This window comes from Anolis sagrei, chromosome 5 (assembly GCF_037176765.1).
Source record: "Anolis sagrei isolate rAnoSag1 chromosome 5, rAnoSag1.mat, whole genome shotgun sequence".
NCBI classification, from domain to species: domain Eukaryota; kingdom Metazoa; phylum Chordata; class Lepidosauria; order Squamata; family Dactyloidae; genus Anolis; species Anolis sagrei.
The window spans coordinates 127,609,412-127,622,639 of NC_090025.1; the positions used below are offsets into that span (position 1 = coordinate 127,609,412).

Consider the following 13,228-nt stretch of genomic DNA (forward strand, 5'->3'; position numbering starts at 1 on the left):
AAGTTCAAAGTGGTTAGTCAGCAGAGGGTTCGTTACACATTCCAACCAAAAAAGGTTTCTTAGTGTTTTGGTTATTAGGCCAGTTCCTAGGGTTGTTTGGGACACTAATTCAGAAAATGGAATTGGATGGACAGAATCAGCTTTAGTTGCTTAAATATTGTTATCTTGATTTTCTATGGATGAGCAGATGAAGAGTGGTAGATCAAAAGCTAGAGCTGATAGGGGGAAACTTGTGCCATTTTTGGAATAAGCAGGTCAAATATACTCAGGACTAATATTTGAGGCATCCAAATGTGTGTTGGCCAGTGTTACTAGCCAAAGAACACACTCAATGACATAGAATACTTGTCGTCTTCATCAGCAGAGGGCTGCCCATGCTTCAATATCCATTCCCACCAACAGAATATGATGTGCCTATCCCAAGCTTTTCCTTTATTCAAATTTAATAGGCTTGGAATATCTTATACTCCAGAAAGTGGCAACAAAATAGGTTGCATTCCTACAGGATACACTATATACTCATGTATACGTCTAGACATTTTAGTATTTTTAAAAAGCAACTCAAAGAACCTAGATTGACTTATCCATAGGTTAATGTGAGTGCTGCGTCTTAACTCTTATAAAAAAAGGAATCATTGACTTATCTGAGTAGAGAGTGGCAAAAAGCAAGAGCTTAGTCATCAAAAGAGATTCTGAAGAAGCACTTCCCCCTCTGTTATTTCTGCCATGGCCCACTTTTGACCTTTTTTAATGCTGGAGTGGTGGCCAGAGGTAACTTGACCTCCTAAAGATCCATTGGCTCTTAGATTTCTCTGAGGAATGATCCTTGACTTATCCATGGATCATATCAAAATACATGATTTTGCCCCCAAAATCCTCCTTAGACTTATACATGAGATTGATTTATACATGAGTATATACGATAATTAATAAAACACTTCCTATAAGAAGCAATTAACTTGCCAGAGAGAAATGTCATGTCCCATCTTTGTTTTTTAAAAACATCTATCATGGATTTAGGGTCCTCTAGAAGCAAGAACATTTTCTAGCAGCAAGTTGATAATCAGATGTTCTGCCAAGAGAAGATGCCAAATTTCTATCTGCAGAATGATCCTAAAATAAATGTTTTAAAGCTTGCATTTTAGCCACATGTATCTTGGAATATAATTAAACTGATTGTGTGCTATCACTGCAGAGAGGCAGATTAGGTTCTTCAGTAGCATTTAAATCTCTGATTAAAAGTCCAGAAGGTCATATGTGTTTACACTACTATCCTTTCAAAGTGTGGCTAAATACCAGTATTATAGAGTGGTGATTTTTAAAAGCATTAATTATTCTGTTTTCCTTGACTGGATTTTTTTCATTTGCAGCAACAAGACCTGCACTACATGATTGAACATTTCTGGGGTTCTCAATCAGCTCTTAGTGCTGCTGATGATCTCTATGATCTGGTCATGGCTCGGTGGGATAAGTATCAGGAATGGTCTCCCTGGAACTGTATCCTCCTCAGAAATATAGAGGCTGAAGCCCATCTCAGACTGAAAAGTTTGGAAAAGGTACAGCTGTTGATGAAATACCCAATGTTAAAGTTCAAAATATGCTCAGTGTTGAGTAAATTCTGCTCAGTTTTATACCTCTGTAGCCCATTGAAATGAAATACTTCCATGTGGTCTTTAGTATTTAAAACTTTCCCCCCTCTCTTGACATTTGCTTTCTTTCTAGCCTGTGTGCGTTTTTGTAACATGAGGGATGGGAGATAAGAATGTTTATTCTCTTAAATGTCTAATTTGTAACCTTTGCCACGTCCACATAATATTTTGCTCATTTCCATTCCATTACTACTTGACCTAGTCATGTCTGATATATTCTTCACAGCATTCTTCTGGAAAGTTGCCTTTCAAAGAGTGCTACAAGACCATTGTTTGCTTGAAAGCCTTTCCCCTGATTCAAAATCTGATGTGAATCTGATGTTCACATAACACAATAGGCTTTTTCCCGTACCTACATACTTAAAGTGCATCTATACTGTAGAATTAATGCAATTCGACACCACTGTAACTGCCATGATTCAATGCTATGGAATCATGGGATTTGTAGTTTGGTGAGACACCCGCACTCTTTGACAGAAGAAGCTAAAGACCTTGTATAGCTATAACTCTCATGATTCAGTGGGATTGTGCCATGGCAGTTAAAGTGACATGAAACTGCATTAATTCTACAGTGTAGATGCACCCTTAGAAGTAGTCTTAAAATGGAGATGAAACATAATTTTATTAACTGCACACTGGGCTCAACCAGACTAGCCAAATATGACAGGGCATATATTCAAGGAGCATTCCTCTTGCTCTGCTGTAGTTCCTAGTAATTCCCACCAATTTCCACAACTTTTTATTTCACTTCGTAGTTGAATGCATCACTTTTTTCTGATCCTTATACATTTTGAATTCTATATTCACAAATGCAGCCATTGGTGTAGTTTATGTTATTTTATTCTTGGGCAGCATGCAGGAAGGTGGGCTGGAGGGTTAAAGCCTTGCCAACATGACAGTTTTCATGTTCCATTGTAAATCTGTTGGTCACCTGTGGGAGATTTTCTATAGTTTTGGAAGAGTTAGCTCAGAGTTTCTCAAAATGTGCTTCGCGGAGCCCTTGAGGCTCTGTGAAGTATACTGATGAGCTCAGTGCTTCCCTCCTCCTCCCTCTTCCCAAGCTTTCCTTCCTCTTTCCTGCTCCTCCTGCTCCCCCTGCCTCCCTTGCTGCCAAACCCCTTTTTCCCTTGTCTTCCTTGCCACCCAGAACCTTTCCCCCTCACCTTGTTTGCTTCCAAAACACTGTTTCCCCACCACCACCATTGAAGGGGTGCTTTGATTGTGCTTTTCCTACATGTCAGAAGGGAGTTGAACTGGATGGCCCCTGGGGTTTCTGCTATTATTATTATTATTATTATTATTATTATTATTATTATTATTAGAAACACAACAAGATGGGTTCACAGCAAACAAAATCACATTCCTGGCTGTTGTATTGGATCACACGTTGGACACTTCCCAAGTGTTTAGGGATCTGTGATGTATCGGCGAATAATGCATGCTGATCCCAGTAAGGTGGCCTTTTGCAGCTGGCAGATGGTTATCTTGTCAGCACCAATTGTGTTTTAGTGCAGGCCAAGGTCTTTAGGCACTGCACCCAGTGTGCTGATCACCATTGGGACCACCTTTACTGGCTTGTCCCAGAGTCTTTGCAGTTCGATCTTTAAATCCTCCTGTCATGTCAGCTTTTCTAATTGTTTCTCTTCAATCCTACTGTCGACTGGGATTGCAACATTAACAATCCATAGGAGTATTGTGCTCCAAAACTCTGTCTGTCTGAATTCGGAATTCCCAGAGTAGTTTGATGTGTTCATTTTCTGTAACTTTTTCAGGCTTGTGATCCCACCAGTTCTTTGTTGCAGGCAGATGGTATTTGTGGCACAAGTTCCAATTTATTATTATTATTATTATTATTATTATTATTATTATTATTACAAAGGCTGAGTGCCCCTCTGTTGGGAGTGCTTTGATTGTGCTTTTCCTGCATGACAGAAGGGGGTTGGACTAGATATCCCCAGGAGTCTTCCACTGAAATACTGTTACATTTATAAACCTTTCTTGGGACTCCACATGAAACTTTTGCTTCCAAAAGTGCTCAGCGGCTGAAAAAGTTTGAGAACCACTGAGTTATCTAGTGCAACTTTGTAAACAGAAAGACAAGGGGAAGGCATTACAGTTAGGGAGTAAATGTACATAATCTTTGATTTCAAGATAATCTAAAGCTATGTTTCTACAGCCTGCCTGCTGACTGTGCTTCATTTCCCCCTTGACCAATATATCTCTAGGGAAATATCTCTTTTCCCACAGAGAAGGAGAATGAGAAAGCGAGAGATGTTAAAAATATCTCTAGAATATTATTACTAATGCTGTGAGCTGCTATTGAGGCATTGCTGTGTTCAACCTGCACTCTTTTCCCCACTTTATCTTTAAATGTGTTTCCACTTTGCAATCTTCAAATATCCTCCTTTGATTTCTCTCCCAATATCTCCTCTCAATATATTTTAAAATTCATTTTCTTCCTTGGAGTATTGGTGCTAAAGTAGTAAATTGTAGTGGTGCTGTATTTTTTCCCCTTAGAATTAGATCACTCATACCCACAGTCATTCCCAATTTGAACTAAGGCAGGCTCTACACTGTAGGATCAATGGAGTTTGACATCACTGGAACAGCCGTTCTATGGAGTCCTGGTGTTTGTAGTTTGCTTTGGTACCAGCATTCTTTGGCAGAGGAAGCAAAAGACCTTGTAAAACTACAACGTTTATGATTCCATTGCTTTTCGCCGTGGCAGTTCAAGTGGTGTCAAACTGCATTAATTCTAGCGTATAGATGAATCCTGAGACATTGGTAGAGATTGACCAAGTAGACAGTCTGTATGTGTGTGTGTTCAATAGTGGGGAGGTTTTTTGGAAGAAACAAATGCAGAAATAGCACCATTAGGGTTTGTCACTTTAGAATTACAATATACATTCCGAGACACTTAAAAATAGTAAAAAGGCAGAGAGGAAGTAACAGAAGAAAATTACATGAGGATTGTAGTACATCTGGGTACTGGACATCCCCAGTTGCAATATTTTGCAACTTACATAAAAAGCAAGGTACCCTCCAAGTGAACCCATTATACCAACTTTATGTTGATTTTTTTAAAAGTCAGGAGAACTTTTGGACAGGTAAGTGGTGTGGCATAATGTAAAATATACCACGTGTAATTCACGTTTGATCAGCCCACACACTGCCTTGCTAGAGAAAGAAAATATGTCATGCAGGTGAACAGTAAAGAACAAGTAGTTTACTCTTCGTAGTTCAAAACAACATATGTACAATGTGATTGGTTACATCATGTCCTTTTATGAGAGATTTAAAATGGTTTTTCTTTGTCCATGTGGATAAACTTCTTACAGTAACTCATGAAGCAAGAGTACACTCCAAACTTTGTCTTTCTCTGCTTCTCTCTTCTCTCTCTGCACCTTCATAGCTGAAGCCTGAACAAAAATGTAACAGTATCCAAAAGTCCCAGGCTCAGCCATCTCCCTGGGCATTGCCCATCCAATCAGCTTCATGCATCTTATTTTACAGTTCACACACACACACACACACACACACACACACACACACACACACACAGATTCCTTGCATGCTCCAACAAGTGGCACAGAAAATCCAGAGACAACATTAAACAGTTCAGCCCAAATAATCACAAATCACCAATCTGGACTTGTCCACTGATGATCTAATCCATCAAATCTATACTCAGATGTTAATCTGAAAGGAACGTGCCTTTGAGTCAAAGTGCAACTTCACTTAACCTTTTTCGCTATCTTGTACCTGTTAAGATCTGGAGCAACTTATTGTGAACGTTTGTGTAATTCTGTTTCAATGAATTATCATAGAGGGATGCCTTATTGAAATACAGAAGAAATAACTGTTTTGTACTTTTAAAAATCGTCTCATTAGAATTCAATGTTTGGAAAATTTGGAAAATTACAGACAGCCGATCCAAAGAGACTTAATGCTCTAATTGTATTTCATGTACTAATGTTGCTTTCCCCTCCTCTCCTTTTTCAGGCTTATGAGCCAGCATTTATTCACAGGATAAAACACAAACATATGCTTGCAAGGAACTATTTCTCCCAATTTCCAGAGCTGGCAGGTGCTCTGCATAAAGATGACAAACCAACCATCTCAGAAGATCTTTTAGTAACAAAACCTTTAACACCTGGGCCATCAAAGTAATGCATTCTAGATCTGGAAGCATTTTCACGGATTTATTGCTTGAATAACCAATCTGGCATCAAGATAAATATTCATGTTATCTGCTTTAGTTGTCTGTAATTGTTTGATTGTATACTAATAAACACAAAACTGTTTTAAGATTATACATTGATCACCAAATTGCTATTGTTATGCTGTTCTTTTCTCTGAAAATTACACCTATTTGTAATCCAATCTCAATTTTTCTTTTGAAACAAAACAAACTTTTGTTTTGTAGGAAAAGAATTAAATATTCTCTTACTTGGAATTCTCTTTTTAAATTAGAATTTCTATGACATATCTAGGCCATACTGTATATGGTAATAGTCATTAGTAGAAATTAAGGAAGGGGTATGATGAACACCTTTATTAAAGGGGAGTGTGTTTGGGGGGCAGAGGGATCACTACTAAAATTTAAAATTATTTCAACTTTCCCCTTTATAATAATAATGCTGATCAGTACCACATCTCGGAAAATAGGTAGTACACAAACTGAAAATAATCTTTATTTCATAAAATTCAAATATTTGTCTTCCATGTTTTGTTTTTTTTTGTTATACAGGCTGTTCTCAAGACAGGGTCTGTAGATTTGTTCTTAAATTGAGTTTGTATGTAAGTCAGAACAGGTACATTTTAAAACTGTAACTCCCACCATTTGCAAGTTTTGGAGAGCAAAGGTTAACAGCCCTGTGGTATTTATTTTGATGTCTGTGCCCATGTTCAGAAGATTTCACCTCACTTTCTGTTCCTGTGATAATTGGATTTTGAAAAATTTGGTTTGTTGATGAAACAAGGATTGGTGATAAAGCTTCAGTTAAGACACCTTTTCCCCATGACAACTCTTTTGGGAGTGAATTACCCTTCCGAGGGATAGATTTCTCTTGCCTCCTTTTGTCTCAGCCCCGTTCTTAACTATGAGTCATTTGTAAGTTGGATGTTTATAACTCAGGGACTACTTGTACATATATTAACAAAAATCCAAAGGCAATTACATCATGTATATCAATTTGCAGTTTCATTTTGTAATCTGGAAATGAGACTTTAGAATCGCCAAATGCTTAGAAAATGTAGACTGTTTATCCATAGCTAATATATACTTTATTTATATTCTGCTCTATCTTCCCAAGGGGATTCAGGGCAAATTACAATATACATATATGGCAAACATGCAATGCTATTATATAATTAACAAAGACAGACAGTACATAAACAGAGGTAAAGGCTTCCCACCTTTTTCCATCTCCGGCATCTGGAGGCTGTGCTGCACTCCAGCCATGGGTGGGATGCTGCCGCTCCGTCTTCCATGCTTTTTATTATTTTGTATCAAAAGCATTGCATAAATCAGTATAAATCTTCCATGCTAAGGAGGTTTGTTGTCCTTAGACATTCTCCGGATTGAATCACCGGCATGTCCGCATGGGCACCTTTTATTATCTCCCCACCAAATCAGTACCTGTTTATCTGCTCACATTGCTATTTTCGAACTGCTATGTGAGCAGAAGCCGGGTTGATGGCGGTAGCTCACCCCAACCCAGGCTTGAACAGTCGACCTTTTGATTGGCAAGATTTTCTGCAGGTGGCAGTTTAGCCTGCTGTGCTAAAGCCCGGCCTTATCTAATGCCATAGACCAGTTATATTTGCCTTCTAATGTACCACTTAAAATCTGGGATAAATTATCTATACAGATTCAGGATATAACAAATGTGGCCTTGATTAAGGAGGGGATCGTCCACAAATTCTACATATGCACATACATATAGAGTAATAATTTCACCCCATCCCTTGCACAAATTCAGTTTATTTACATTGTTGACAAAAGGTACAGCAGTTCTACAAGTTTATGCATTAGAAGTCCAGTGTTAACAGATTTTTTCAAAAAGAAACCATAGTTGACTGTATAGTCCATAAGTTGAGCATCCATTATCCAGAATTCCAAAATACTCAGAAAAACAAAATTGTTCATGTGGGTGACAGAAGTAGTTACACGTTTGTTTGTTTTTTATTTCAGTATAAACAATATGTTTTATGAACAAAATTATTAAATATATTGTATAAAATTGCTTTGGGGCTATGCATATAAGGTGTTCAAGAAACGTAAATGAATTTGGGGCTTAAATTCTGGTCCCATCTCCAAGATATCTCATTAGGTAAAGGTAAAGGTTTCCCCTGATATGAAATCTAGTTGCGTTCGATTCTGGGATGTGGTGCTCATCTCCTTTTCTAATCAAAGAGCTGGCATTGTCCATAGGCACCTCCAAGGGCATGTGGCCAGCATGACCGCATGGACTACTGTTACCTTCCCGCAGAAGTGGTGCCTATTGATCTACTCACATTTGCATGTTTTTGAACTGCTAGGTTGCCAAAAGCTGAGCCTAACAGCGGGAGCTCACCCCACTCCCTGCATTTGAACCACCAACCTTTAAGTCAGCAAGTTCAGTTGCTCAGCGGTTTAACCTGCTGCACCACCAGGGCAGCAGGTTAATAAAGATATCTTATTATGTATGGGCAAATACAGGTATGTCCAAAACTGGGGATAAATCTGAACTCAAAAAATACATCTGGCCCCAAGCATTTAGAATATGGGGTACTCAATCTGTAAAATCAAAATCCACAGCTGGACAATACTTTTATACTTTTATTAAGGCCAATGAAATGTCACATAAAAGGAAGTTTTCTTGAGTCTTTAAGAACTTTTCACCAAGTTCGATTGTACAAAAAACTAAAGGATTGAGGAAGGATGGTGAAAAGTTTCAACACAAACACATTTTATATCCATGCAGTTTGCAGTTTAATTTATTTCTAAAAGAGAAATTAAGACTTGAAGGTCCTATGGCCACTCCATTTCAGTAATACAATGCTGGTTAGCTGGCAGTCAGAGAAATGCAGTTGCCACAGTTCGTCCCAAACTAGATGCTGCTGCTCAAAAAAGGTCACTGCATTTTGCAATGTTATTTGGTATGCTGACTGTCAACAACTTCAGGTTTTGAGATACACCATATTCATAGAATATAAATCCCAATGCTGTTGCCAAAGCACACTTCACAGGCTTTGCTGGTTCCAAGTGGGGGTATTTCTAAATTGTGTTCTGTTCGTTCTGGACCTTTTATCCTTTTGTTTCAGCTAAAAGTTTAGCAGTCAAACTGGCATGCACAATTGACTGTCAGCACTGTTGAATCTTGTACTGGAAGTATCCCTTTTCAGTTATTCTTCAAGCTGGAAGAAGCATGTAAATCCCACACCTTACTTTTACCAATCCTCTCTATTCTGTATTTGGAGGGAAATAACTTTCTGAATAGGAGAACCTCTTCTGTTCCTCACTATGGGGAAGCCTCATTTTCCAGAGTTTTCAAATTACTCATGAAGTCACCCTCCACAACAAGCTTCTAAGCACATCAAAATACAAAACCCATTGTGATAATACATTTATGAAGCAAACTTGAAGGTCTACAATTAATCATACAGTATAAGCCTCATATACAAGACTACCCCTCTGTCCCGGTGGATACCTGAAACCTGAGTACCATTAAGTGTGAATAATAACTATATTTTGACTCTGCTTGAGTTGGAAGCATACTGGAGAATGGTGCAGGAAGACTGGGAGAGGTCTACAAACACTTCTGAGCATGGGGTTTTTTTTAAGTGTGGCTAAAATCAAACCATGGATATTCATTTGTAGATATGGGGGTCCTACTATATTAGTGTAGCTTTGATTCCCTTACTAAGAAACATGGTTAAAAAGAACCATGCAATGGAACAAATTTGACATTATTAGAGACACAAATATACAATTGACTTACTTGCGATGCTACAAGGGATCACTATAGACAGAAAATTCAAGTCCCCCCACCACCACCACCACCACCACCAGCACCAAAAAAAGAAGGCTGTGAAATGATTTGGGGGAAAGCAATAAACAAGCAGCCACCAGCCACAAAGTATCACCTAGGTTATCTGGCAGTGGGGACTCATATAATCCAGTTTAAAGCAGATAATCTGGGATCAGATCCTGGGATATAGGGCACTATGGAAGGAGCTGGTGTCACCATTTGAGATCTGTGCCTCTCTCCTTTATTGGGCCTTTAACTCCTGTGTGAATAGAGGATCATAGAAGTTACAAATGCCTGAATAGGTTGAGTCCTTTTGTTTAATTTGGGGAATTTGTTTAATTTGATGCAGCTAAGTTGTAGGAAAGTCCAAATCCTGCCCCTAGCTCAAGTGGCCCAGAATACACAGGATGGCAGTCCCCTGTTGCCCCTCGTGTTGTGGCAGTCCCCAGTCATGACATGGCACCTGCCTTATTCCCAGAGCTCTGCCTAACATCTCACTGAACACCAAGGAAAGGTATGTTACAGCTGGAGACAATCCTGACATGGGAGGGAGGGGACATCTGATGACTGTCAAGCCGTGTTTGGCAGTGCTGTGTAGTAGGAACTCTCTCCCTTCTGCAAGGCCGCCATGGAATCCCTGTGCAGATTCCATGTGGGCCCCATCTGGTACCTGGTAACCCTCGATGAGAGCCACATTGTCAATGTAGAAGGCCCCTTTGTGTAAAATTACAACTCCTGTGATTCCATTGCATTAAGCATTGCAATTCAAGTGGTATCAAACTGCATTAATTCTACAGTGTAATTGCACCCCAAGACTACTTCATAATTTATGTTTCAACAGAGAGGTTGAATGCCTCCCCCTCTCCCCTCCAGTTATGTACTGTGATTTGAGTTAAGTGGACTATAAAAACAGGAGTCAGGATGAAATATTCCCGCTTTGGAATCTCCTTATATCTTAATGGCTGAGTGATGAGTACCATTAAGTGTGACTCATACATAGGCCGATGCATGGCTGCATTTTAATTATCAAATGTTCAGCACAGAACTGGAAAGCACTTAAATGAAATTCTACATTCATGAAAATACACGTAGCCTGAAGACTATGAAAAATACTTCTGAAACACAAAATGCCAGTAATTTCATACTTTTGAATTAATTTTATAATGAAAAACGTTCAAGCTAAATTTTATTGTGGAACATTAAAATGGAATCATGTTCTTCCATCTTTCATTTAAAGGTGTTTCCTTAATATGAGAGCCTGTATTTTCTATTGCTCACCTTCTCAAAATTATCGCATAAATTTCCCCTTATGGCAACAACATCCCTTTCGTCCAGATTTAGAGATCCAAATTTATTCCTGTGCTACATGAATATGGTGTTGACAGGCTTTCACCAACAAAATAATTTACATCCAATATGTAAACATTCATAAAGCTGAAGAATATATTTTGATACCTCAAGAGAATATTTGTAAAACCTCTTGTCCAAAAATGTTTGAAGTTCATTAACTACTACCTCACTTACATTCCACTCTTCACCTCTGAAAAAAGTCATCACAGATGCCAGATCAGTAAAAAAGAAATTCCTAGTGTTTCCTAGGTATTAGTTCCTTACTATTTCTAGTTTTACTAATTTTACTTTACTATTTCTAGTTTTCTTTGTAGAGGGTTTTCATCACATTCAATCATATAAGTCATCACATGTAACTGTTAAGTAGTACAACCAATAGATTTAGCATCACAGTGAAAACTTGTTGTGTAACTTCAAATTGGTTCTAACTTGCGGGGATCTTAAGGCAAACCTATCTTAGGGGTGGTTTGTTCAGAATGGGTTTGTTTTGCCTGCCTCTGAAAGTGTATGACTACCCCAGGATCACCTTGTTCTCTAGAGTCCTGGGTCTACACTGCTAGATAATCCAGTTCAAAGCAGATAATCTGGATTTTATATGGCTGTGTAAAAGAGCCCTTTATTGCATGGACCTGCTATTCCACACTTTCAATATTATACCTTTCTTTAATAGCACAGTTTTACTGATTTGCCAATACGCGATCCTGTGATCATACTTCTGAAAACTATTGTATCCCCACATTTCCATACTTCTGCTATTCCTTAATTTTTTCAGTTTTTATTTTTATCTTTACATCAGTTGTCTTATTCCAGCTTTTAAAATTTAAAAGGCAAATATAACAATCTATATCTGTATCTGTATATATAATAAAGAAGAGTGTTTGTATCGGACAGAGGAAGGGCGGAAGGGCGGACGGTGTATGTGGCAGCGTTCTGATTGGCTGCCGCTGTGGTGCTATTTGCATATGGTCTCTGATTGGCCAGCTTCAATAGGAGCCCCTGGTGGAGAAGAGGGTTCATGGCAGAAACGGGGCATGACAGAAGGAAATTTGCATATGGTCTCTGATTGGCCAGCCTCAAATGCAAGATTCCGAGATGAGAAAGAGAGGAAAGGAAAGGCCGGGGGCTGGGTCAGAACACTACCAATACAGACCGAAATAGGCACACAGAGCCCCCATCACCCACTCTACATCCTACTGCAGTTTGGAGGAATATGAACCATGGATGATGGGACTTGCAGTACCATCACTCCCATTCTGAGACCGCTGTTAACCTCATCCAATGACTGATCAGGACCAAACTTCACACATAGACCTCTCATGACCCACTTTACGTCCTGGTGTGGTTTGGCCGGAGATGGACCATGGATTATGGGACTTGCAGTACCATTGCTCAATTCTTGAGACCACTGCAACCCTCATCCAATTACCGATAAAGACCAAACTTGGCACACAGAGTCCCCATGACCCACTCTACATCCCGGTGCACTTTTGAGGAGGACAGACCATGGATGATGGGACTTGAAGTACCTCCACTCCCTTCCCAAGACAGCTGCAACCCTCATCTAATGTCTGATCAAGATCAAACTTGGCACACAGAGCCCCCATGACCCACTCAGCATCCTGCTGCAGTTTGAAGGAGGATCGACTTTGGATGATGGGACTTACAGTACCATCACTCACATTCTGAGACCGCTGTTAACCTTATCCAATGTCTGATCAGGACCAAACTTGCCACATAGACCTCTCATGACCCACTTTACGTCCTGGTGTGTGGGGATAGACCATGGATTATGGGACTTGCAGTACCTTTGCGAAATTCCTGAGACCACTGCAACGCTCATCCAATTACCGATAAAGACCAAACTTGGCACACTGAGTCTCCATGACGCACTCTACATCCAGGTGCAGTTTGAAGGAGGGTGCACCATGGACGATGGGACTTGCAATACCTGCACTCCCTTCCTAAGGCCATTACAACTGCCAACAATGATGGATCAGGACCACAATTTACACAGAGACCCAGCATGACCACTCTACATCCTGGTGCGGTTTGGAAGAATTTGACAATGGATAATGGGACTTGCAGTCACTTCACTCACTTCCTGAGACCACTGAGACCCTCGCCAATGACTCATCAAGACTAAACTTGGCACATGGAGCTCCAATGACCCACTCTACATCCTGGTGCAGTTTGGAGGAGGACAGACCATGGATG

At 39.5% G+C, this 13,228-nt stretch overlaps 1 protein-coding gene across 2 annotated transcripts in view; it reads left to right on the top strand.

The window, feature by feature from the left end:
- Window positions 1-5,962, top strand: part of IQUB (IQ motif and ubiquitin domain containing) — a 41,916-nt gene extending 35,954 nt beyond the window's left edge. For both annotated transcript variants that reach the window (XM_067469040.1, XM_060777751.2), the window contains exons 12-13: window positions 1,371-1,556; window positions 5,652-5,962. In XM_067469040.1, coding sequence (XP_067325141.1) covers window positions 1,371-1,556; window positions 5,652-5,819 — 354 coding nt within the window. In that variant the 3' untranslated portion in view covers window positions 5,820-5,962. The remainder of the gene's footprint in view (window positions 1-1,370; window positions 1,557-5,651) is intronic.
- The last annotated feature ends 7,266 nt before the right edge of the window (window positions 5,963-13,228 follow it).